This window comes from Trichoderma breve, chromosome 3, assembly GCF_028502605.1.
Source record: "Trichoderma breve strain T069 chromosome 3, whole genome shotgun sequence".
Taxonomy (NCBI): domain Eukaryota; kingdom Fungi; phylum Ascomycota; class Sordariomycetes; order Hypocreales; family Hypocreaceae; genus Trichoderma; species Trichoderma breve.
The window spans coordinates 2,919,847-2,945,710 of record NC_079234.1 but is presented as its reverse complement, the minus strand read 5'-3'; the positions used below and the strand labels follow the sequence as shown (position 1 = coordinate 2,945,710).

At 53.5% G+C, this 25,864-nt stretch overlaps 6 protein-coding genes across 6 annotated transcripts; 5 read left to right on the top strand and 1 right to left on the bottom strand.

The window, feature by feature from the left end:
• Window positions 1-1,306: 1,306 nt before the first annotated feature.
• T069G_05297 (putative SAM-dependent methyltransferase domain-containing protein) lies at window positions 1,307-2,407 on the top strand (the record flags this gene model as incomplete). Its single annotated transcript, XM_056172507.1, has 1 exon — window positions 1,307-2,407. The coding sequence occupies one exon, from the start codon at window positions 1,307-1,309 to the stop codon at window positions 2,405-2,407; it is 1,101 nt and encodes a 366-aa protein (XP_056029365.1).
• Window positions 2,408-2,547: 140 nt separating this feature from the next.
• On the bottom strand, window positions 2,548-5,499 carry T069G_05296 (sacI homology domain-containing protein; the record flags this gene model as incomplete). The annotated part of the gene is made up of 3 exons (XM_056172506.1): window positions 2,548-3,406; window positions 3,467-5,249; window positions 5,304-5,499. 3 exons carry the CDS (start codon window positions 5,497-5,499, stop codon window positions 2,548-2,550), a joined length of 2,838 nt encoding a protein of 945 aa, XP_056029364.1.
• A 2,240-nt stretch (window positions 5,500-7,739) lies between these two features.
• On the top strand, window positions 7,740-9,993 carry T069G_05295 (CASC3/Barentsz eIF4AIII binding domain-containing protein; the record flags this gene model as incomplete). Its single annotated transcript, XM_056172505.1, has 3 exons — window positions 7,740-8,389; window positions 8,499-8,942; window positions 9,000-9,993. The coding sequence occupies 3 exons, from the start codon at window positions 7,740-7,742 to the stop codon at window positions 9,991-9,993; spliced, it is 2,088 nt and encodes a 695-aa protein (XP_056029363.1).
• A 4,912-nt stretch (window positions 9,994-14,905) lies between these two features.
• On the top strand, window positions 14,906-17,800 carry T069G_05294 (uncharacterized protein; the record flags this gene model as incomplete). The annotated part of the gene is made up of 3 exons (XM_056172504.1): window positions 14,906-15,028; window positions 15,169-16,201; window positions 16,263-17,800. The coding sequence occupies 3 exons, from the start codon at window positions 14,906-14,908 to the stop codon at window positions 17,798-17,800; spliced, it is 2,694 nt and encodes an 897-aa protein (XP_056029362.1).
• Window positions 17,801-19,228: 1,428 nt separating this feature from the next.
• T069G_05293 (ranBP1 domain-containing protein) lies at window positions 19,229-23,019 on the top strand (the record flags this gene model as incomplete). The annotated part of the gene is made up of 4 exons (XM_056172503.1): window positions 19,229-21,287; window positions 21,333-21,459; window positions 21,520-22,427; window positions 22,481-23,019. 4 exons carry the CDS (start codon window positions 19,229-19,231, stop codon window positions 23,017-23,019), a joined length of 3,633 nt encoding a protein of 1,210 aa, XP_056029361.1.
• Window positions 23,020-23,638: 619 nt separating this feature from the next.
• Window positions 23,639-25,590, top strand: T069G_05292 (tubulin/FtsZ family, GTPase domain-containing protein; the record flags this gene model as incomplete). Its single annotated transcript, XM_056172502.1, has 7 exons — window positions 23,639-23,646; window positions 23,719-23,759; window positions 23,913-24,079; window positions 24,174-24,356; window positions 24,424-24,717; window positions 24,794-25,258; window positions 25,360-25,590. The coding sequence occupies 7 exons, from the start codon at window positions 23,639-23,641 to the stop codon at window positions 25,588-25,590; spliced, it is 1,389 nt and encodes a 462-aa protein (XP_056029360.1).
• Window positions 25,591-25,864: the final 274 nt, after the last annotated feature.

Here is a 25,864-nt window from a genome sequence, read left to right as displayed (position 1 = left end):
CCGTGCTCACCAAGGGCTCCTTGTGACTTATGGTCCCCTGTAAGTTAGTATGCAATTTCTGCGAGGAACCTTTACGAGGAACCTTTTCGAGGAACTTTACCACTAGGTAGGTACAGGTAATCATGGGTCAATGGAATCAATCAAATTGTTTCTCACTCACCTGGCTGGTACATACCTACATAGTGCCATTAGATAGCATGCACTCTGCTTACAGACAAGAACCGTCTTCAGGCAACAGAGGCAACAAGATCTACCGCCCACTTGACGCAATCCTATCCACCGGGCAAAACGCTCCATTCCCGCAACAAAGAGCGGAGACTCTAACCGCCCTGACAGCAAAAGACATTTTGAAGCCATCAATTCCATTGTTCCTTGCCTTTTGCAACGGCAACGGCAACCTGCAACGGCATCCCGCATTCGGATACTCCGTTTCGGCCCGGCCTCTGACGTAGGGGCTGCTGATGGGCCTTATCATCGCCTCACTCAAATCTCACAAGACGACGGGAGTCACAAACGGATGTGATGGATGGATGGTTACAGGCTCCCAGGCCAGACAAATCACTCTCTCTCTGACCCTCGTGAAACAACTGCACCAACGTCTCCAAACCCGGGCAAGCCGCCAATGCAACTTTCAGACGTGAATTGCACCAAATCCATCCATCCACACACACGATAGGCTACCCTTGACACTCAATGCCTATCCGCGTCACCTGCAGCAAAATCCTTGGCCTTGGCCTTTATAAGCGGCCTCGAATGTTATTCCTAAGCAATCGTTCATCGCCTTGCCAAGCGAGTCCACCAATCAGATAGGCCAAATCAGACACCTGAGCGTCTGGCGCTATTCCAATAGCCGATCTAGCATCCCGGAAGCTGCGCGTAAAGCGGCGCTGGCCGGATCGTTTCTTTTGAGACGGGGCTGAAAGTCAAAAAAAGCATTTCAGGCTATTTGTTGCCCTCGAACTACGGAGGACTAGCAATGAGTATTGATGAATAAGTTTGTATGTAAGCATGTGTCGGCACCACCATGAGGATGCAAGCGAATGAATCACTGTGAAGATGAGATTTTACCATATGCCATGTTAATGAAATCTGATGGGAGCTGCAATTCCTTACAATTTGTATCTGTCGATGTAACATAGAAGAAAGATAAATACACCGAATTACAATCCATTCTCTTAAGTGAGGCTATCAGCGCTACCAATGTACACCAATTTACCCACTTTCCGTGAGAAACTCAATTTTTCACCACATCAAATCCCCCATCTCATTCAACCAAGTAATCCATCACAACAACAACATATAAACAATGGTTAAAAAACAAACCCCTAAAAAGAATCCATCCAAAAAAGACAAACAAGCATCAGCAGCTGACCCCATCCTACCCGTCGACCCCCAAATCCTCATCCATCAGCAGCGCATCCTCAAGCTCTTTTCAGATGCCTTCAATCCCGTTCTCTTATCCGAGGACTTCACAGCCCGCCTCCAATCCATAAAACAGGCCCTCTTCAACCGGGAATTCGACGCCGCCTTTGGGACAGAGGAGAATCTTCAGGCGTACGCTGCAAGATGGAGTCCTACCAGAGCTCTTTGCTACTCGTCCATCTTCCAAACCATCGCCCACCACTTTGACGATATGGCCCTCACATCGCCTCCTCCTACCAACAACAACGATGATGATGAAAACAGCTCAGAATCAGCCAGCATCGAAACTTCAGATTCAAACACCCGGAAAGCAATCAAAATGCTCTGCATCGGCGGCTGCGCAGCCGAACAAATTGCCTTCGCCTCCCTCCTCCACCAAACAAATTCCTCCGGCCACCTCACCCTCCTAGACGCCGCCCCCTGGACACAAGTCGTCTCTCTTCTCCAAAACCACATCACGTCACCGCCTCTCCTTTCAAAATACGCCTCCGCAGCCATCAAGGCCGCAAACACGCCTCTCCTCGAGCAAGGCCAACTCGAGACAACATTCTCCCAGGGCGACATCCTAGCTTTAGACAAGGAGGCACTGTCTTCACTGCTTGGCCGCGAACCTCTGACTGTGACGCTAATGTTTACGTTGAATGAACTCTACACCAACGGAGGCATCGGCAAAACGACAAAGTTCTTGAAGCTGCTGGGCGAGGTCATGCCGGACGGGAGCATGCTCCTCGTCGTGGACAGCCCGGGCAGTTACTCAGAAGCCGCCGTAGGAAAAGAGCAGAAGAGGTACCCCATGCAGTGGCTACTGGATCACACTTTGATTGATCCTCGTGCCCCGTCTCCGGGCTACGAGTGGGAAAAGATTGAGTCTCACGACTCGGTATGGTTCCGCCTTCCAGATGGCCTCTCTTACCCTATTCAACTGGAGAACATGCGTTACCAGATGCATCTATATCAGAGGAGGAGTACATCCCCAACTCAATGAAATTCTATTAGGAGAGGATGTTTCAAAAAAGAGAAGAGAGGGAAAGAAAACTATAGTCGATAAAAGCTGCCCTTAAGTTGCTATGTATAAAAAAGAACCGTATCAGGTCTCTTCGTCAGGGATATCTATCTACTAGGTATCTATGCCCACACCAGCTTCTTCAGCGAGTGGCCCAGCTGCTCGAGTAGCCCGGTGCTGCGTCTTGCCGTGTCCAGCGAAATAATGTCGCCCTTTTCCACCAACTTCTTTCGCTCTCCGCCTTCCTTGACCTGCTGCCGTTCGAAAGCAAGGCGCTCAATCTCTGAGCATATCGTGTCGATGATCTGCATCTCCGTTTGCCGTGGCCCCGCCCCGCTGGCCGGCAATGAAGAATCGGCATATGGCGCCTTGAATGCGAGTTTGCGAATGGCAGGCTCCTTGGAGGCGTTTGCTCCGGAGAAGAGGCCGGCGAAGCCAGTTGGTGCAGGTAGAGGCTCACCAGTAGCCGTGAACTTGGGTGCGTCTTTCGTAGACAGTGTACGGGTGTTCCTCCTCCGCACGTCGCTTTTGCCCGGTTGATATGACACCACGAAACCTACGTTCCTTGTCTCGTTCATGTGCGCCTGCGAGATGGTCGAGGTGATGTAAGTGCCGATTTTGATATTTGTGATGCTGGCAAGGGTGACTCTTTCAAAGGACGATACCTTGTCCAGATCCCAGTCAAAGCGGCAAAAGTACAGCGCAGCATCCGTCAGGAGAAGGACAGTTTCTTCCATCGGCCACGATTTGAGGACGTTGGCGGCATTGGGACTAATCAAAACCCAGCCGCCGTGGAATTCTTCATTGACGTCTGCCACGACTCGCTTCTGGCACAGCTCCACGGCACGCTCCCGCATTCTTTCTACGGAAACAGCCGGATCCTTGGTCATCATGTCCATCTCGAATTCTTCAAATACTTTGGCACTGACATTTCCGAGCAGGAAATCTATGGCAGCTTGGCTGAAGTAGTCATTGACCATGCTAAAGGGGAGATGATGATTAGCCATTGGGCTTGGAGAGAAGCAGAAAAAAGAAACTCACCCAGTATAGAGACGTGTTAGGGAAATGCCGAGATCATTTAGTGCCCCCCTGTAATCCCTCTTTCGTGTCCTCGTATAGTCACCTTTCATAGCGGATGTAGAGGCGTACTGCTTTGAAACGGCATCGCCGTTGTCAGCCCAGAGAGTATTAAACCAGGCCGTCTCTTGGTCTATCTGCGCACTCATGTCTATGCCTTCTTCTTTCAGTTGTAAATCTAGCAAGTGTTTTGCAAAAGAGCTCTGGCAGACGTTTGTTCGGTCCAGGCAGTCCATACAATTTGTCCTAAGGACACCTTGTTGCTTACGGACTAGCTGGCCATTGTTCTTCACCGTGCTGCCCAGCGTCTCTAATTGATCTTTCAATGTGGACAACAGATGGCTCACGTTCTCAAATTTCATGCCACGACAAGCGTGGTGAAAGTCAAACCACTCAAATGGAATCTTTGCCTTGTCATCGAGCCCATCGTTGATTCGCGCCATCGTATTTTGGTATTGCGTTCCGATAGGGCCCTCAACTCCACGTTTCTCGACCAGATTGACAATCTGTACCGTGCCGTAAGATGCCGAGAGTCTTTCAAAATGCTGCTTGGCGGCATTGTAGTTTGCGTCCTCAGAGTGCTGCAAAACTGGCACGGGCTTGAGCGCGTAGGCAGTCTGGGTAAAGAAGAGCGGAATGCTGCCTCTTATCTGAGTAAACGAATACACTGGGGAAGAGGTATCCCACGCAGGGGATGAAAGGACCTGCTCTGTCTCGACAAAGTTGGCCGTATAGCCGCCCTCGTCAATGCCGCGCCGGAGGTATCGTAGACCAGCCCTCTTAGTTGATCGTCGCGATATGAGGGTGATGAGATAGCTCTTTTCAGTAGGCCGCAGCTCTAAAGAATGCCTCGCCGTGCCTGAAGGCGGCGAACCCGGAGCAGATGGCGAGGGCGAGAGGTCCTTGAGCTCCATAGATTCTGTTCCAGGGTCATCTACCTGGGGAGGCTGAGAATCCGCCACAAAGGTTCTCTGGCCGACAAAGCCCTGCATAAGAGGTAGGGTCAAGGCATCTTGTCCGGCATCTATAAAAGGTTGAATAATATGCCGGTTCCAAAAGAATGTCTTCTTGACCTGCTCATAGAGGGAGCCGCTGGGGTTAACCACTGAGGCACTGTCACTCGGACTGCGGGTTATATCCAGGTCATATGAAAAGTAAAAACTACGTGATGAGCCAAACAGTATTTGGACAGTCCGAAGCAGCTTCGGTAGCAGCGTGGATGCCGGAGCCAAGAGACTCTCATCCGCTTCTTGTAGGCTGGCGAGACTAACCACTGGGGTCTGTGATGCCGATGGCGCAAGGGGCGGCGTGGACGTTGGCGAGTTGCTCATTCCCATAGTCCTCCTCTGGTCGACTGTCCACCCGCTTCGACTAAACCAGCGCTGTGCAAATCTCCCATAGCTACCCCGTCTCCGGATCACGTCTTCGGCAACGCTGCTCTTGGGGTCCGGGGGGGCGTCTCCTTTGTCGACAACCTCGTCGTCGACTTCCTCATCAGGAGTCGAAATTGGCATCTCGCCGTCCTCGTCACTGCTGCTATCTTCTTCTTCATTATTCACGCTGTTGGACGACTCCGTACGCAAAAGGCGTGCCGTCTTGCGCACCGATTCCTCGGCATCAGTCTGCGACGAGCACGGCGTCACGGCCACTTGGGTGACGACATAGATGGGCAATCCAAACACCTGGGCCACCTGCTCTCGGCGTGTAATCGTCACCAGATACGTCAACCGCGACACCGTAATCAATCCTGGCGACTGTTTAACACGCCATCACATCATATCGACGCCTGCCCGGGACTCACCAATGACGCCGAGCGCTTCAAACCACGAATCGGGCTTTGCCGAATCAGGGGCCTGATCGCGTGCCGCCGACACGGACGCATCGCCATACTTGATTCTTGCAGGTTGGAACGGCTTCTGTCCCTTGGAAGACAATGGCTGGATGATGAGGCCGTCGACAGCGGCAAAGATTAAGACCTTGCGCGCAAGACCCGGCATCGTGCGGGGTCTGTGTCTCACCGCAGGAAACTCCGAGAATTAGAGGAAAATGCCGGAAGTCGGTCAAGGAGTCAAGAGCCGGGGCTCGTGGCTACAAGGACGAGTAGGAGGAAGCCATTGGGGGTGATGTTGAATCGAGGCGAATAGGTAATGAAGTTGTATCGAAGCGAAGTTCAACGTCATCAATTACACGTACATCTACCTGTAGTAGGTACATCCGTCTGCGCCCCAGAAGCCGCAAACCCGCCTAAAGCTCCGAGTCAGTGGTGCTTAGGCGTTGTACTGTATTAGAAAACGTGGATGCGCTGTCCAACCAGAGACTGAGAGAACAATGGGGGCTTATGGGGGACTCCATACAGCTGTTAAGTCTCGGTGATCGATGGAGTGCCATCAACCATATACGTTTGACGCTACATGGATATTTACGACATTGGCGCCATCTTCCGCAACCCTACTGAAACCTTGGTGCTCTTAAGCTGGATGCTCTATATCCTTAAGGTTCCAAGTGACACATGGACCCCTAGTAAGAGGAGAACCACCTCCAGTGCTCCAATATTCTCCAACAGCGTTTCTATTTCTAGAGCATCTCGACTACAATCATCGCCAGCCAATTCCTACACTGTACCAATAGCGGGCTACCCTGATAATGCATCAGCAAGTCATACAGACACATCACTTTGATTAAGTGTCGGGATTATATTCCACCCGAGCTGGTCACTGCTACAGCAGCACAATCCAGGCGAGCTACCGCCTGCGTGAGATCAAACAGCGTCATCTGTCTGTTGTGCTTCGGATTAGTGAGATGCAGAGGGGCATTGAGGTCGTGGTTGGCCAGCGACGGCAGGGATGCTCTGCGAGTCTACAACAAAGAACGAGCAACTCCAGCAGCCATCTGGAGCTGTCGAGCATCCAACCACTCAGTCCGCGGCCCAGAAAACCCGTGGGGTAGCTCCGTCTGCCCGTCAGCAGCCATGGTCGCCATTTGCATCAACGGACAGGCAGCAATGCATCCCGAGCACCAGTCGGCGTTTGCGGCCTTGGTGGCCAACAGGACGAGCTTGCTTGATGCCACTTGTGGACCTCACCTGCAGTTTGCACGTCGCCAATTGCATAAGCAGGCCAGTGAGGGGTTGCGACGCTGGCAGGACGACATGATCCGACCGAAACTCGCCTACGCAATGCCCATTCAAACGCATGCATCCGTGCCTGGCTGTGAGCATGAGAAACAGAGCCAGAGGCCGGCGTGATCGTGATGGTGGCTGTCACCAGGTTATGAGTGGTGGTGGCACGGCGGCGGTGGTTGCTTGATTGATTGATTGACGTGGTGTCGACCCCTAGAATAAGCCGGCTGATGATGGGTCACGTCAAGCAAGCAGCAAGAAAAGAGGCTCTAGCAGTGATGACATGGGCAGATGGCTGGCTGCATCCCATTTGCTGCGATCGCCCATTTGACAGATCTGGCGGTCGTGGTGACTGTTGGCATTTGTTTGGGGCGCCCAAAGTCGAAAAGGGGTAGTCCCTGCTAGCTCTCCGCATACATTGAAGCAAGTCTGCACTATCATCAGGTACTTTATCGGTACCTCTTTCAAGAGCCGAAGCGGCAGCTTTGTTTGGCCTTGGCCCATGACGCTGAAAGGGGAGCGCCAGGGCCTGGAGGGCCTGCTGCAGCTAGACCAAGTCACTTTGCACCCATCCTGCGCGTAAAAGCTACATAGCTGGGGAGGGGGCCAGCAAGCCTGGATTGGGCTAAGCGTCCACCACCTCACCTCACCACTTCACAGGCCAGCACCAGCACTTTTTCTAGGGCCTGGCGTCAAATCTTCCGCTTTCTGTCCTTGGAAACCACCATCACGACCTCTCTTCATTCGCCGTCCCGGCCCCCTGGATCATCAACGAGGCGCCCGAGGACCGCTGCCCGCCTTCTTCTTGTCTTTCTTTCATCTCTTGCCCCTTCTTGACCCCCTTGTCTGGTCTGGCCCGTCGAGATTTGTTTGCTCGTGGGCATCGTGCTTCTTTGCCTTTCTCTTCGTGTCTAGCACCGCAGGACGGGTTGGGCTCCTCACTCCTCCTTGCGGCCCTTTGTTGTTCAATCTCCTCCGACTTGCCCTCTGTCCTCGCCCACCACCCGCCGCTGCATGGTCTCCCTGATCCATCACTCGCCACTCTCTCCGTCCCCGACGAGCCCCATTCGTCCGCCGTCTAATCGTCTCGCTGAAGCCGCCAACTAACTGCCCCCCGTCATGGCCGCTGCCCCCCGACGTAGAAAGCTCATCGGCCAACGACGCCGAGTCGAGGACGAGGGCGACGATGAGGGCCGTCCGGAGACGCTGGAGCTGGATGACGACTCCCTGACCGAGGGCTCCGTCATCTCCGACGACCACGATGGAGCTGATGATAGCGACACCAGCAACATCGACGAGGTGTCACCCACCTCACCCAACGCGCGGAAGTCTGCCAACGGCACCGCAAAGGGGGCCGGCCACAGAGCCGCCAGGGCTGGTGCTCAGGGAGATGGCAACAAGTCTGTGTCGGATACCGAGCTGATGCTTCATGGCCTGTCCATTGCGGATCGGCCGGACTCTGCACAGGAGCTACAGTTCGACGAGGTGACGCCGTCGCCACCCAAGTCGCCCTCTGCTCCTGTCATTGTTAGCTCCTCGTCTGCCATGCGGTCTCAGCCTGGGCAACCAGCCAATCGACGCCGACAAGAGCACGAGGATTACAAGCGCCGGAGGGACGAGGACCCGGCCTTTGTGCCCAACCGGGGCTCCTTCTTCATGCATGATCATCGGCATCCGGGGCCGGCCGCGAATGGCTTCAGGCCGTTTGGAAGAGGTCGGGGCAGAGGTGGTGGTCGCGGTGGCATCGGGGGCCCTTTTGCTCCAATGAAGTAAGTCACATCGTCTTTTGCTGTCGCCATGATTACCGTCTCTTTGAGCTCTCTCTATCCCCTACCTGGCCCTCTTTGCCTCATCTGCTAACGTGGAATTACTATGTAGTAACCAGATGCACCACCCCGCCGATCCGACCACAAACTCCCCATGGACGCACGACATGCACGAGACTGTCGCAGACGTGATCCCACGTCGCCCTCGGCAAGCACCTCATGAGGAGGGACCGCCTAACGGCAATGGCTTCATCCCCACGTGCGAGCCCAGTGCTACTCCCATCAACAGAACCTTGTCGACTGAGAAACACATCGGCAACGCTCAAGTCCGCGTCATTCTGCCTACGGTGGCCATCTCGAAGGTGTTTCCTGGCTTCCCGGTCAAGCAGTACACGAAGCTGCCCGACCACCGCCCGCCCCTGCGTAGGGACAAGCCGGTTCGCATCTCCCTGCCGAACCATCCTCCGAGATACATCTTCCCCGCTTCGGACCGATCGTTCACCTTCATCCCCCGTGCATTACGCCCCAATCAGCAGCGACTTAGAGGTAAGCCCCGGTCTGCATGGGGTTCTGTGGGTGGATTTTCGCGGAGGACCAGTATATTTGGTGGCAGCTACTATGGTGGAAGCATATACTCCCCCAGTGCTGCCGTCAGCAGGCGGTCATCCATCGTGGTGCACGATAGGGAGGCCATATTTTCGCCTACCGGGTCCATCATCTCCCGCCCCGCACCACAAGCCGATACCAGGCCTGTGGTCCGTCTACCTCCGGCTCCGCAAACATTCAATATGCCGCCTGTTGGAGTTGAGGTGCCTGTAGGCCAATCGGACCCAATGTTGATGGCCGGACAGGAGGCTTCGATCGTCGACATGCCCCAGCCACAAACACATCCCCTTCCGCAGAAGCCCAATTTCCAGGAGAACTTCCCAGCATCGATCCCAATGCACCAGCCTCGCCCTCAGAAGAACATTTCTGTTGCGGGCATCGAGTCGCCAACGATGTCGCAGAATGGCCCGGGCTTCCAGCAAGCCTTCCACCAGCAAGTTCCCGTGCAGATGGCAAACGGATACCAGGACTCGCACGCTCGCCGGCCTTCATACTCAACCCATGTCTCGACCGGCACGCCTCTGTCCCAAATCCCAGAGCGGGCTATACACGCCGCGCCGTTCCAGCCCAACACGTATGGTCAAACGGCCTACTATGGCGGCCAGCCGTACCAGCCTCATCCTCAACAGGGATACTACTATCCGCATGGCTACTCTGGCCCAAGCATGCCCGCCTCTGCTGTCACCGCACCTCCATTCGTCCCCCAGGGACAGCCGGGCATGCCTGGAAGCTTTACACCTCAGAATCCAATGGAGCAGCCAGGTGTCAACGTGACGGGGCCACCGGCACCCCCCAATACAAACCTCGTGGCCCAGGAAGTCAATGGCATGGTTTACTATTATGATGCTTCTCAGCTGCCGTCGGTAAACCCTTACCAGTCGTACCCTGCCTCACAGCCATATCAGCCTAGCGTGATGGGAATGGGTGGAATGGTGACTCCCAGCCCCGACGGCTTCTACTACCCTCAGCCCGCGCCGGGCATGGTCTATTACTCACAATAGCGTTGATTCGTGTGGTGGATGCGACAACGACGCTGGCATGATGATTGGCTTCTCAGTGCCCACCGACATTTAATAACCCTATTGCAGACCCTACACATCTCACTCCTTCTCCTGCACTTTCTTGTTGATTCCTTTTCCCTTTGGTGTCATGGGTTGGGTTCTACGCATCATTCTTATCCATTTTCGCGGTTCGGGTGGTTGGGTGCTCAAAATCATGAACTTTTTTCCCTATTTTTTTCAACGTCTGATATTGTTATCTTCATCATGCGTATCCTGGGATGGCCAGCTGGGAACCCCGGGATGGCCTTTACGTCTTTGTGTGTGCGTGTGTACCGGGGAAACGGACCTTTTTTCTTGAAAACAAAAAATAAGTATTGGAAGTTGGAGGTTGAAAGATGCTTGCTGCGGCATTCATTTGTGTTAGCTGAAGTTATCGTCACCACGGCCAACAATCGATGGCCATATGCGGAGGGATGGAAAAACGTCTTGCGGGATGACCTTTTCTTTTTTTTCGGTCTGAGCTAAAGGGGAAGAAACGCATGGGTAGCTGGGGAGCGATTCTGTAGCGGCTTCATTGCGTCCTTTACCTTTGTTAGCCCGGATGTCCTTGTAACTTCGGGGTTGATTCCTTGTGCTGTTCATGGCAGCGGCGTTTAGCGGTGTTTGGAGGCAATTATGTAGTAGCTTTAAATGTGCGGGAAATGGAGTTGCAATCTGTGGAATATCTTTGTGTCTACTCTCTCTTTTGAGCTTCATTTGCATATATTTTATTTGAGCGAGCAGCTTCTTGTTTCATGTTGGATGGTGAATGTTTTGGTGAAGAATGAGTGATGCTAGTGAATGTTGCGCTTTAAATGCCGTCCGATGCTATGAACGTAGAAGCTGATACTTCAAGTGCTAAATCTAGTTCTTAGTTGGCTTGAACTACCTTGCCTGCGTAGAGATAGGTTGAGCTACATAAGAAGTTTCTTTTGATACCAGGGCCATTTATTGAATTCAATGGGTAATTAGGTGGTCATATATTCGAGTTAGATACATGTACGCCTTTCATCTGATGTCGCATTTAGCTGTTCTTTCCTGCATACATAGATTACTTTTTTTCCCCCTTATCTAGGGGATCAATTGGTCCCTCGTTTGAGATTACATTTCGTCTGCTATCTTAACCAACACTCTATTTCTTCTGTATCGTCATCGCCGATAGCTCCGAGATGTGTAGGGTGTAGGATTGCCAACGCCCCTCGCCGCGATAGGCGCAGCTTGCCGAAAAGTGCTATCAGGGTAGCCCCATTTGCTGGGCATAAAAGTTAGCGGAAGATGGTAGATGAATGGAATGAAATGGAACTGTGAGAGGGACTGTAGGTGCAGCGGAATAAGCTATCTAGAGGAACGAAGTATTTAGATTTTGCAGAGTTGGGTGAATGGGGGTTTTTTTTTAGGTAGGTAGTCTGAAGTGAATGCTGGGTTGATGTTGAGATTGCGTCGGAAGGACATAGAGGTACATAAATGAGATTTTGACAGAAGTCAATTGAGCTCCAGGGCTCCATAAAAGTAGGGGAATTCACCTTTTGAATTTTTTTCTTGCTTTTTATTATCTCTTTCATTGATAACTTATCGCATTGGTTGGTATAGTACTGGGTTCTAATGAATATCACTGGCAACCTGACTTGCTTTTCTCATGCATTAATACTCGTCGCCTAGTATCAGAGCCGTAAGCTCTCGTGTAGATGCTACTGGTATAGACCAAGAGCGTTAGAGAGCAATACCTATGTATTTTTAACAAATGCGGCTGTAATTTTTCGTCATTGGGGTATTGAGAAAGTGAACCTTGTTAGGCTGCGAGGTTCGTTAGGCGGACTCGACATCAACGGTGCCTACAATTGGAGTCTTCCCGGACGGTCCGCAAGCTGCAATATGGCCGAATCTCTACACGTTTCATGGCGTGAATATGCCTTGGTTCCCCCCTGGCGCCTAGAATATAGAGAGAAATCATGATCCTAAAAGGCTTGGTTCCGTATGATAGCTAAGGACACGGTTGATATCGCTTTGAATCTAACCTTGAGAAATGGCAGCCTGCACATGTTATACCTAGGGAGCACGTATGCATAAGGGCATGCAGTCTTTCTTTGACCCGCCTCTCTCTCACCCGATGAGTGCCGGGGTTGAGTAAAATAGGTATATAAGCCAAAGTAGAGATTTCTTCCCGTTTATGAGGATGGATGTACTTCGCGGTACTAAGCAAAGCGCCTGCTGACAGAAAGGAAGAGCAAGACGCAAGGGAGTGTAATAGGCGTCTACTAAGACTTTAACGAGTGATGATGACAATGCAAGGGATGCAGTTGAGCTGGCAGACTACAGACTAGCTAGGTATGTAGAAGAAGCAAAAAGAGACAGAAGCACCAAGCTTCGGGCAGGGCGCATCGAGCTAGCAATCTCACGTACCGCATTGATACTTGGCTTCAAAGGCTAAAGTGAGACATTGTGTTGAAGCCATGGAAACCTTGGGTGTAACTTTGGACTGTCCAGACTTGCCAGAGAGCTCCACAGAAAAGAAGAGCAGAGAAAAGAGAATAAATTCTGACGTCTCTCACTAAGAATGATGGTGTATTATGTGGGTGGCCCGTGTGAATTGGAGCCTGTTTTGGCTATTGGGTTAGGCAGTCCTTTGTGCTTAGAAAGTAATCGATCGAGAGCTGCTCGTCTGTGCAATCTACGAGCTGTCGTGTCCCTCCCAATGACCACCAATCAATGCTGGAGCCTGGTTGGGATGCTCCGACATGCTCGGCTCGGTGACACGATATGTTGCCGCATTCGGCACATCACGCGCACCGAGCGGAGCCAGACAAGCAGAGGCCGCATCGATCCAATTGCTTCACGTACTCGTATCGCGCCATGGCGACAGGCCCGGGCATTATTACTACGAGTCCTACCTAGGTAAATATTAGTAGTTCGGGTATTATATAAGAGCAGAAGCACCGCAAGTATCGGGTACTTTGGCAGGCAAAGTACCTGATCAGAACTCACCGAACGAGGCACGTACAGTAGCATCGGGTCTCGGGATGGCTGCAGTTTGTGGTGTTTGTCTGCCTTCGTGTTATTACATCTTACTTTGACTTTGGAGCGTCAGGCAATCTACGCCGCCACGACGCCGTACCATGGGATCTTGCTCTTGTTCTCCCGAGCCAGCTGCAAGTTCCAGAGGCCCCAAAGTGTCGTAATCGGCCTTTGCACAAGCCTGCCTACGAGATGCCGTGGCGGCCGATCGAGCATGAATCGGCAAGCCCTGAAACCGGGACCAGCTTCACTAACACAACCTTATCCGCTGTCTTTGGGATGGTCGCAGCTGGCTGGTAATAGCACCACGTAGTCGCCGTCGCCTGAGAGGGGTCGGCCGGTCGCCAAGGCAAGGGATGCTCGAGTAGTACTCGTAGAGTGCGAGGACAGTGTGGATGGATGGGACGAGGTGCGAGGGAGAGAAGCTGGCGTGGCTCCTCTGCAGCCTGGGCTTTCTTGTGTCCCGTCTCCTCGCCTCATCCGCAGCCAATTGCTTGTGGGAGTGGCGAGCCGTCCAGGCATCCGGAGCCAGCTAAGCTGCAGTGGCAGCGCCATTGGCTCTGGCAGTGGCCAACGGCAAGAACTGAAGTTAGCCCCATGATCCGAGAGAGTTTGACGTCTGGTCTGCTTCCATGAGATTTTGAGTTGCCTGGCAGCCTGCGTAGTCTGTACATAGCATAGCTCGGGGCTTGGGAATGGATGGGCCGAGGATACCGTAGGCTGAAGCCGTCTTTGTCTCTGGCAACACCAACGTTACCCAAAGTTTGCAGCAAATGACAGCCACTGGATTTGATTTTTGATTTTTATTTTGATACCAGTACCAGAGAGGTCAAAGGATGCGAGGGCCTCCGAGGCGGCACACATGTGATGCAGCGCTCTGAGACAGGACAGGCATCATTTCCATATCATCTTTTGGCCACCCGGCTGCTCTTCTTCTTCCTGGCGTTATCGTGCATCGTGCAATCTGCGCTTGACCGCCTTGGTGCTGGAATTCCTTCGCCCCATGTCGCCATTGGCCGCCATGAGTCCACCTCTTGCAGTCCCCCAGCTCGGGGCAGGGCAGGGATTCATTCCGCCATTGAACCCTCCAGGGCGCAGACAGTAAATCCAGGTGCGTAATGCACCGTGTGTCCGCTGCAGCTTAGGAGCCGACCTTCTCCGCACTTGTCGTTGCCCGCACTGTGACGTCCTGGAGCTAGTCACATCCACTGACACGGCCCACTGAGCACCCGCTGCATCAGCGCTCAGTGCTGTCTGCACCTCAGATGCTTGCGGGTACTGTACCTACTACCGTCGCGGTACCTGAGTGCTCAATGGCCGCCAAGCTGGCTGAGTGCTCCGGTCGCTGTGCTCTTCGCCGTGACTCGCCGTGGTCCCACCGCTAAAGTTCAAATCAATGTTGCCTCATCGCCTCCCTGTCGGTGTGCCAGAGCCAGAGCCGGGTCTGCGTCACTGCACAGTCATGTAGCCGCAAAGTACCTACCACAGGTATCTGGTACTTGCGTTAAACTCTCCAGTTTCCGGCTCGCCTACCCCAGTCAGCCTGGCGTCTGGAGCTTCTGCTTCTCTCCCAACCACGCAATCGTCATCTCTCCTCTTCCTTCTCTCTTCTTCAACCAACTCCCATTTCCTTCTCCACACAAAAAGCATCACATCGCCTCACACTGCCTCAAATATTGCCATCTGTCCTTTATCGCCCGTGTTTATATACCTGAGCTGCCAGCTCTCGATAGCATCCATCAACGGGGGAAAGTTGTTATCGCGTGAGTTCGCCTCTCCCGGTCGCCCACCGCTTCGTCACCGTCCTAATTGTGCTGCATCTTGCTAACACAGCATCGTTCACCACGACAGGCTGCCCATCATGGCTTCTGCCCCCCAGCTTGTTCCGGAGACCATGGTCACCCTCAAGGTGACCTTCGAGAATACCACTCGCCGCGTCAAGATGCCGCTGCGCGACATGGTGCCTAATATTCTCGAAGCCAACGTACGTGCTTCCATCAAACTTTCATCGTTTATTCTTCCCCAATCATCGTGATTTTCTTCGACAACGCAATCATGCCATGCATTGGGTGCCTCATTTGAATCTCGCAGAGATATTTGATAAATGCTGACACTTCTGTCCAGATCCGACACTTCCTCCACATCCCACTTGAGACCCAGGTCATCATCGAACGCTACTCCGACTCTGCCAGCGCCTTTGTTGTTCTCGACTCTAGTAACCAGCCAGTCTACAAGCAACTGTATAGAGCCGCCAAGGCCAAGTCAAAGTTGAAACTGCGCGTGTTTATTCCCGACCTGCAGCCAAAGACTACACCAAAGCCGGTCACAGTGGAGGACGAGCCCGAGGCGTCCGTGGCAGAGACCTACGAGTCCACCGAAAAGATTACTCCTACCGAGAGCGAGGAATCATCGTCAACGGTCGAACCTGCCACAGAGATGTCAGTGCCTTCTGCGGCCCCGTCTTCAATCACCTTGCTCTCCGGAGTTGAATTGCCCCTGCGAACCTCTTCATCTATCCAGCTCGACACACCTGAGGTGACCAAGGTGGAGGAGACTGAGGCTGCTACTCAGAAGCTACCCGCAAACTTCGCTCAGTCTGCTCCCTTCGACCCTCAGTCAATATACTCATCGTTCGAGGACTACTGTGCTCCCGCCGCGCAGTCACACCATGTCATTGCTCCCGCCCCATTCGCCGTCTGCTGCAACAACTGTGAAAAGACTGTTTCAGACGTGCACTATCACTGCCAGACCTGCGATGACGGCGACTTCGACCTCTGCCAGGCTTGCGTTGACCAGGCCGTCAGTTGCTATGATGACAACCACTGGCTCATTAAGCGGACCATGATTGACGGCCAGCTCATCGCCAGCAGCACCGAAAGAATTGAGCCCAAGGCCCAAGCCAAGAAGCAGACCGAGAGCCCCGTTCAGGAGGCCTCTATTATCCCATCAATTGAGAACGTCGAGAAGGAAGAGAAGGAGACTCTCAAGATTTCCCGCCCTGAGAAGGCCTCGGAGCAACCCGCTCTCCAGGCGTCGCCGGATGCCATGAATGATCTTCCCTTCTTCGTTCCTATTCACCCTTCGTTTGTGGGCGCCCCTCCAGTTCCTAGGTGGTCCTGCATGGGCACCATGCGAACATGCAACTGCTGTGTCCAAGGTATGTGTGAACGCATCTCATTACATCCATGAAATATGCCAAACTAATCAATGATTTACAGAACTTCCCGAATGGGAGTTCCTCCACTGCACATCTTGTGAGGACTTTGACCTCTGCCAAGCATGCTTCGGCAAGGATGCCCATGGCCACCACCCCAAGCATGCCTTTGTTCCTGCTGTTGCAGGCACCAAGATGCCAGATCACATTACTGTGAAGATGGGTGCTGGCCGTAACCAGGCGCACCACGCCATCTGTGACGGCTGTGACAAGTACATCACTGGAGTCCGCCACAAGTGCCTCGACTGCCCAGACTGGGACTACTGCTCCGACTGCATTCCCAATGCTGCGTTTGTCCACGCCAACCACCGCTTCGCGCCCATCTATGAGCCTCTCGCAGACCTCCATGCCTGTGCGGCTGCTCAGCCAGTGCACATGGGTATCTGCTGTGATGGCCCCCTGTGCTCCAACACCCAGGGCTATCCTACCTACATTAGAGGCGTGCGTTACAAGTGCGCAGTCTGCCACGACCTTGATTTCTGCGCAAGCTGCGAGGCCAATCCTGCCAATGACCACAACAAGACGCACCCTCTCATCAAGTTTAAGACTCCTGTTCGCCACGTCAGCGTTACCACCACTGGCGAGCACCAGGATGGAAAGCGCATGCCTCCTATGGGTGACCGCGCCAAGAATGCCTCCAAGCCTTCCGAGGTTCCGACCTTGAGCCCCATCCAGGCCGTCATTCCCGAGCCACCCGTGGCTGATGCTAAGCCTGAGGAGCCTGAGACCGAAGAAGTCGAGGTCAAGCAAGAGCCCGAGGTTGAGGCTGAGACCAAGGAGGTCGAGATCAAGGAGGAGCCTACCCCTGAGATCAAGGAGGAGGTTGAGGAAGAAAAGGTTGCTGAGCCCGTTCCATCAGTCAATGAGCACGATCTCCGGGCCGTCTTCATTCGCGACTCGGTCTCCGATGGCACAATCATGCCGCCCAACCACGTCTTTGAGCAGACATGGGTGCTTCGCAACGAGGGTACTGCTACCTGGCCTGCTGGATGCTCCGTCAAGTTTGTTGGCGGCGACTACATGGGCCACGTTGACTCTGCCCACCCTGCTGGCATCTCGGAGCTTGTGTCGGCATCAGAGTCGACGGTCTGCTACGCCCCGCTTGCACCCGGCAGCGAGTTCCCCTTCACCGTGCTGCTCCGCACACCCGCCCGCGCTGGCCAGATCATCTCCTACTGGCGTTTGACTACGCCTGAGGGATTCAAGTTCGGCCACCGCCTCTGGTGCGACGTCAGTGTGCGCATGCCGCCTGCTGAGGTCCTACCGGCGACCACGGTTGAGGAGCCCAAGAAGGAAGAGGATGCCCAGACCGGCAGCGTCATGATCTTCCCCAAGCTTGACAAGGAGTCACCTCACTCTAGCATGCACGCAGAGATGCAGGCCGAGTCCGTCTCTGGAGCCCCGGAGACTGATGCTCAGACTGAGGAGTACGAGTGGGATGGATCCGACGACGGCTTCATGACCGACGAAGAGTATGACATCTTGGATGCCTCTGATGAAGAATATCTGGAGGATCGCGAGAACAAGAAGCTGAGGAAGTAGGGGATGTGTCTTTTATGAGCAAGAAATTTTGTAACGGAATCTGGGATCTTTGGCGTGCGTTTCTTTTCCTTCTTCCCTACCAAATGGGCCACAGTACTGTACTCTTCTCTATCCCCTCTTAACTTTGGGATTTTTTTTTTCGCTGGCAGTCGTCATGGCCTAAACACTCGGTTCTGTTGGCCTACGGGACGAGTCTGGCACCACTCTCGTTTGATTTCCATCTAGTAATTGTAGGATTTGATTAGGAATAGGACGCTATTATTGACTGTTATTATTAACTACCAGTATTGGTTTACTTTCTTTTCTTTTTTCCTGCTTTAATTTTCCCTCTTTTTCTTTTTTCTTTTTCCTTTCTTTTTTCCTTGGCCTCCGCTCCCACGCCCTCTCGTGATGTGAGGTCGCCCTTGTTAGGCTCTTTGCCTGTTTTTTTCTTTTTTCACAGCTGGGTGGGTGGTGCTCGGTACGGGGTACCAAATGAGTACTTGTGATCCGTCTTCGCAGTCGGGCGGCGTGATTGGCTGGAGCCGCGACGTGTGAGTGTAAGAAAATTCTGCCATGGTGACGTTAATGGGCAAAGGCACGCCCGGAGCTGCAGCGGCGATGGTGTGCTGCCTTGGTTGCTTTGGCCTGGTTGGTAGCGCCGCGGTAGCAGTGACCTCAGCCGCGGCAGTCACCAGATCACCCGCGTGCAGCAGCAACATCAACTGACAGCTAGCTGCTGGAAGCGCCGGCTTACCTAAGGCAAGTTGCTACCTACAGTAAGGCCTCGCCTCCTCTGGGTGTCCTGCTTTGCCTGCCTCTGATTTTTCTTTTCGCCTCAGGCAGAACCTCACATAACTTGCCATAACCTGGAGCGAAGAGGGGCGCAGAAAAGCGGGCCCCTAAACTTCCTCCCTCATCCCTGTTCGAGCCCGCTATCTATAACCTAAGGTATAACCCCTTGCCGGCCGCGCTGCTCGTCCCTCGTTTTTTTCCTCTCTCTGCGCAGGTGCCGCCAAAACAAGCTGCGGGCCATCACTCGACTCGACTTTTCAAACACCGTCGCGGGTTGTCGTGTCAACTCTCAGCAACGGCCAGGGCTGGATGCCACCAACTTGCATCAGCGCTGCATCGCGACGACCGTTGACGAGCCCCTGATTTTATTTGTCCGTTTGCCGCACTCTCTCTTTTTCTTGCGGTGAATCGCTTTGTGCTCGCTGCGAGTGCTTGGCTTTGACGGCGTGTTTTTTTTTTTTCTTTTTTTTTTTTTTCGCCTCCCACTTCTGCCTCTGTGGACTCCCGCTTTTGTCCCCTTAGGCCGTTTTCATCCACCTACCCTGACGCGACGCAACACATATATCACCATCGCGCCTCGTCGCTAATTACTCCACCTTTGTCCTCTTTTTCCTATCTCCCCTCCTCTCTATCCATCTCTCTACTGTCGCCGCCATGGTGACCTTCGCCCTCCCCGGCGAATACGACGGCGCGGATGTTGCCAACGGCACTCCCAAGTCACGTCCTCCTCTACCCTTTGCGAAGCGCACTTACGTCGCGACGCCCTATGCCAACAAGCGCCTGTCAACGTCTGCGGCTTCATCGCGCAAGCTGCTGATTACGCGCGATGAGACGATGAGCCAAGACCCTGTGTCCTCGTCACGCAACAACCTCTTCAGAGCAACAGCCGTCGAGAGCCCTCCGACAAGCACCACCTTCTCTCCCACCAATCTCCCCCAGAGCACGATGAAGAAAGTTTTTGCTCCTGGCGTGACGCCCATGTCAAATCGCGTTTATCGCGAGAACACTGCTCGCGCGACGCCGCGCGGTTTGGCTGCTAACTCGTCAGACAAGGAGCTGTTCAACATGCGAATCTCATCGCCTCCTCCGGAGCTGACTGGCGAAGTCCTGGCGAACAAGGTTCCAAAGGACTGGAATTCTAAGGGATCCATCTACGCCGATCAGTTCTTGGCTCATCTCTGCCCTCCAAACCTCGACGACGAGCAGCGTCGCCAGTTCTTCTGCATTCTCGATCTACGTCGACTGAAATATGCCGCCAACGAGATCTTCACCAAGAAGAGCTGGAAGCTCAACATCATGAACTTTGCCAAGGAGTTCGAAAAGAGTCGGTCTATCATCCTGCTCCGATATGGACTTTACGAGTTCCAGAGCGTCAAGCCATCAAAGGAAGTTCTCAAGAGATGGCGACGGGAGCATGGCTTGCCCGATCCCGTGGAAGAGGCAGACGAGGAGGCTGCTGAGGCTCTGGACGGCACGCCAAGCAAACCAGCGACTGCCAAGAAGCGCAAGGCTGATGACAACTTGTCAAAGGAGACTGTTGATGCTACTGAGAATGTGGCCTCGGCGGTCAAGCGAAGGGCCACCGTCAGAGATGAAGAAGACGAGCCTACTGCCGCTACCCCAGCTCCTATGAAGAACAAGAGAAAAGCCACCATTACCGAAGAGTCACCCGCCAAGCTGCAAAAGACGCCTTCTTCTTCCGCCAAGTCGCTCTTTGAGAAGATTGCCAACAAGCCGGCTGCAAGCCCCGTCCCCGTCAAGGCAGCTGAGAAGAATGCTGCCAACGGTAGACTTTCTCGCTCAGTTTTCACTAGCTTGAAGCCCCCGGCCAACGGCGTCAGCAACGGCAACATCTTTGGCTACCTTTCCGATGCTAGCTCTGCCAAGAACAGCGGAATCGAGGCTGATGCTGAGAGCGAAAGCGAGTCTGACAATGACGAAGAAGTCGAAGAAAGCCAGGAAGCCGGTCAGAGCGACGAACCTAGCGGTGCTAGTGACGCTTCCCCTCAAGTTGGATCCAACCTGTTTAACACTAAGCCATCAACCGCCTTTGGCACTGGTGTCTCTAGTGCTGCAGGTACCCGCGAGAGCACTCCGGGACGCAGCCTGTTCGAACGCATTACCAAGGGTCAAGATGGACAGCCCGTTCGGGCTGATGAGAATGCAGAGGAGGTCATCCCCAAGGCCCCAGCATCATCCTTGAACCAGACCTGGAATCCCACCAGCACCCCCCTCAAGTTTGCGCCTGCTGCTGCTCCTTCTACTACTCAGAACGGCTCGCTCTTTGGTAAACCAGCCTCTGCTCCCGCTGGCTCCATCTTCGCACCAAAGAGCACCGCACCATCCAACATCTTCGGCGTGTCTAAGCAAGACCAGAGCTCCAAGGCCAACACTCCTCTTTCAGAGACTGACGTGACTGGCGGAGAGTCTGATAAGGAAAACGACTCCCAGCCTGCCAAGAAGCTGTTTTCTGAACCCAAGGTGGCTGCTCTACCCAGCACCACCGCCGCTCCGCTGTTTGGTTTCAAGCCCGCTGCAGCCGAGCCCGTCAAGCCCGCAGCGACCACTACCAGTCTCTTTGGCGCTATTGGAAGCTCTGATGCAACCTCTAAGCTGTTTGGTGATGTCAAGACATCAATCCCTTCGGCGCCTACCTCCGCTCTCTTTGCTCCCAAGAAGGAGAGTGAGAAGCCCAAGGGCAACAGCCTGTTTGGTACTTCCGACGCAAATGCGGCTCCCCTGACCGGCGCATCTGCAGCTCTCTTCGGCATCAAGCCGGCAGAGACGCCTGCTCCCGCTGCCGCTCCCGCCCCCGCTACCAGCCTCTTTGGCACTGCGTCTTCAGCTCCTCCTGCAACGACCGCTCCCGCTATGTCGTCCAACTTGTTTGGTACCGCAGCCCCTGCATCTACATCAACCAACCTGTTTGGATCCGCCAATTCCAGTTTCACTTCTGAGCCTGACCAGTCAACGCCCGCTCCCACTACCACCAACTTGTTTGGCGCTGCTTCATCGGCCCCAACAACTTCCCTTTTCGGCGCCTCAAGCTCTGTGCCCTCTAAGAAGGATCCTTCCCCCTCTGCCACAACTCAGCCCGCGTCTGCGCCTCTGTTTAGCTTTGGCACGTCCGCAGGCCCCAAACCCACTGAAACTTCTCAGGCCGCTGCCAAATCCCTGTTTGGTGCTCCAAAGTCCCCTCCCGCTGCGTCTTCCAGCTTGTTCGCTGGAAGTCCGATGAAACAGGATGCGGCATCACCTGCTAAGAAGCAGTTTGGTCTCGGCACTGATACTTCGGCCCCTCCTCCGGTGTTCAGCTTCGGCTCAACTGGCGCAAGCTCAGGTTCATCAAACTTGTTTGGTAACCCTGCGCCTTCTGCGCCTACTCCGGCTCCTCTCTTTGGCGCCACTCCTTCAAGTGCCCAATCGGGATCTGGAGACAGCAACGGTGGCAGCTTCAACTTCAACTTTGGATCTGGAGCAGTAGCACCCGCCTCTACAGGCAGCTTCAACAACCCTTTCTCATCTGGCAACACTGGGGGAGCCCCGGCTCCGGCATCAGCTCCCGCACCCGTGTTCTCCTTTGGTTCTTCCGCTCAGCCAGGAGGAGGATCTGGTAGCTCTGGCGGCTCTGGAATGTTCCAGTTTGGCAACGGCACCGGAAGTCAGCCCTCTCAAGCATCAACGCCCTTGTTTGGCGGCGCCTCGGCCACGACTCCCAGCGTGCCATCTTTCACTGCCACGGGGCCTTCAAGTCAACCATCGACTTCCATGTTCTCCTTTGGAGCAAGCAGCCAGCCTTCCTCCGGGTTCAACCTCGCGCCGCCAGCCGGTGGATCCTCGACCACCGGGACAAGTAAGTCACCTTTTCCGCACCGGAAAATCGCCCCGCTAAAGCGTCGGGTCTAGACTCTCCATTCAACCTCGGGGGAGGCTCTAGCTTGGCAACCACACCAGCTGGCGGGACGCCGGAACCATCGGCCCAACTGAAGACGAACACCAGCGCTGCTGAAAACAACGACGAGGAGGGCGAGAAGCATGAGCAGATCAGCCTGACCGAAGGCGTTGAGAAGGATGAAGAAGTCCTACACGAGGTTCGCGCAAAGGTGCTGAAGTTTGTCCCTGCAGGGGAAGCGTCCGAGAGTGAGGAGAAGAAGTCCAAGAGCCCCTGGGCTACTAAGGGTGTTGGATCCCTGCGTCTGTTGAAGCACAAGGAAACCAACAATGTGCGTCTGCTCTTGCGAGCAGAGCCCAGAGGCAACGTCGCGATGAACCGCTCCGTACTGCCAGATTTATCGTACAAGGCGGATGAGAAGTATGTGAAAATGACTACGTCGAATGACACGGGTGACGGCCTCGAGACCTGGATGATCCAGGTGAAGACAAAAGACATGGCCAAGGCGCTGGCTGAATCGTTGGAGACGCACAAGGCGTTAAACAAGAAATAATGTGGAGGAGCATCATGTATTTTATGACCGGGCTGTTCACCAAGAAATGGAGGGTTGGGGAGCTCGTGGGGTTTGTCCTTTTTTAGCATTGCGGGCGTTAGAAAGCATTAAAGCTGGACGCAGTTTGGTTTTGATTTTTCGGCTGGGTTCTGTGAAAGAATGAAGCTCTATATATCCCACGGAGCAATCAAGCCTTTTTGATTGTGATGATTTCCCTCTGCCCCCTTACCATCATGGTTCTGTAATAACATTTCTGTACTTTAATTTGGGTTTGCCGCTGCTGGTTGGAGAGGTGAAGGGGCTTCTGTAGAAAAACTACCAAAAAAGTCGAGCGTTTGCAATTTAATTTTTTATCTCACATCCCGTGATGGTCTTTTACGATGAATAATCTGTTTTGTATTCCGTTTTTGACGTAGATGCTTCAATATGAAATTGTAGAGTTCCGTGTAGAACAAGCTCTCTTTCGTTTGTGGGGGCGGGGAGTCGCTATCGATAGCGGTACCTTGAGCGCTGCCAAATGCGCGTGGCGCGTCTGCAGCTCGCTGGCTCTGGTATAACCGCAACTAAACCTCCTACACCACAGCTCCCCTCGAGAGCTTGCAGCCCAACGCCAACAGCGATGCCACGGTACGGTTTTTCGAATGCACCAGGAGAAAACATGTCGGTTAATGGACTGTGCTAACATATTTCTCATCTTAGCGAGATCATCACCATCCAGGCTGGACAATGCGGCAACAGCAGTGAGTGTCATGCGCCTTCGGCCTCCCTCCTTTTGTTTGTTTGTTTACCGTATCGCGGGGTGTATTTTTCTGGGGAATGTCACGGGGTGGTAGTTGTTGATGTTTAATTTTTACTGACCGGTGGGGGGGTTTTTACTCCTTTCTCTTGTATAGTTGGAAGTCAGTTCTGGCAGCAGCTTTGCCAGGAGCATGGAATTAGCCAGGATGGCAACCTGGAGGACTTTGCGACGGAGGGCGGCGATCGCAAGGATGTGTTTTACTACCAGAGCGACGATACGCGATACATTCCCAGGGCGATTCTGATTGATTTGGAACCCCGAGTATGTTTGCCCTGCCTCCTTCTCTATCTCTTCGCGCTACGTCAATACTGGGAAAGAGAACAAGAGTGCTAATATGTGTTGGTTTTGTTTGTAGGTGTTGAACAGCATCCAGACGGGCCCGTACCGAAACATTTACAACCCAGAAAACTTTTACGTGGGGAAGAATGGAATGGGTGCAGCGAATAACTGGGGTGATGGATATCAGAGCGGTGAGGCGGTTTACGAGGATGTCATGGAGATGATTGACCGAGAGGCCGATGGCAGTGATTCGCTGGAGGTAAGAATATCTTTGGCCGTCCCTAGTTATCCATCGTGCACTTACTGGAACGGTATGATATATGCAGGGCTTCATGATGCTGCACTCGATTGCCGGAGGTACTGGCTCAGGTCTGGGGTCGTTCCTCCTTGAGCGGCTCAACGATCGGTTTCCCAAGAAGATTATACAGACATATTCTGTCTTTCCCAACACAACAAACGCCCCAGATGTCGTGGTGCACCCTTATAACAGCATTCTGTCCATGCGGAGGCTGACGCAGAACGCCGACTCGGTTGTTGTCCTCGACAACGGTGCGCTGTCACACATTGCAGCGGACAGACTGCACGTTCAAGAGCCTTCGTTTCAGCAGACAAACCAGCTGGTGAGTAGCGGCAATATATATGGCACACGATTCATTTTGCAGAGAATGGACGGCTAAACGATGTGGTTGAATATAGGTCGCAACTGTCATGTCTGCAAGTACTACTACTCTTCGTTACCCTGGGTACATGCACAACGATCTTGTTAGCATTTTAGCCTCGTTGATACCGACGCCACGATGCCACTTCCTTATGACAGCCTACACACCATTCACCGGTGACCAGGTGGAGCAGGCCAAGACAGTCCGCAAGACGACGGTTCTAGACGTGATGAGGCGACTGCTACAGCCAAAGAACCGCATGGTGTCAACGGTGCCGGGCAAGAAGAGCTGTTACATTTCCATCTTGAACGTTATCCAGGGAGAGGTTGATCCGACAGATGTGCACAAGAGTTTGCTGCGTATCAGAGAGCGAAAGCTGGCCACATTCATCCCGTGGGGGCCTGCCAGTATCCAGGTGGCACTGACGAAGAGGAGTCCATATATGCCCATGAGCCATCGCGTGAGCGGGTTGATGCTGGCAAATCACACGAGCATTGCTACGGTTCGTCACTCTACAGATTGCCCCTTTTCCTGTCTCTCCCCCACCCCTTTGTCTCTATCTAGAAGCTTTTCCACGGCTGCTAACAAAAAAAAATGGTGTAGCTTTTCAAGAGAATATTAAAACAGTACGACGGCATGCGCAAGCGCAATGCCTTTATCGAGGGCTACAAGAAGACGGCGCCCTTTTCGGAAAACTTGGACGAATTCGACGAGGCAAGGCAAGTAGTATCTGACCTGATACAGGAGTACGAGGCTGCAGAGGACGCAGACTACTTGAACCCGGACAATGGCGAAAAGGCCACGTCTGCCGAGACGGATAGGCGGATGGCATGAGGTGGAACACGGCGCTTGGTTTTCGCGCCATATCAAGATACGCAAAACGGGAACTGTGTGCGCTGGATAGAGCGGACGGTTTCAAACCCCCCGACTGATATGACAAAGCTGGAAGAATTGGAGCGGCCGGCGTTTAAGGCAAGGAAATGCATTGCGATATATCACTGTTTTTTCTTCTTTCTGTTTTTGTTTTTTTTATCAGAGTAGCCAGCTGGCCAAGGCAAAATCTAAGCAAAGTTGGCATATTTTGGGATCCGGTTTGAGTATGATGCTT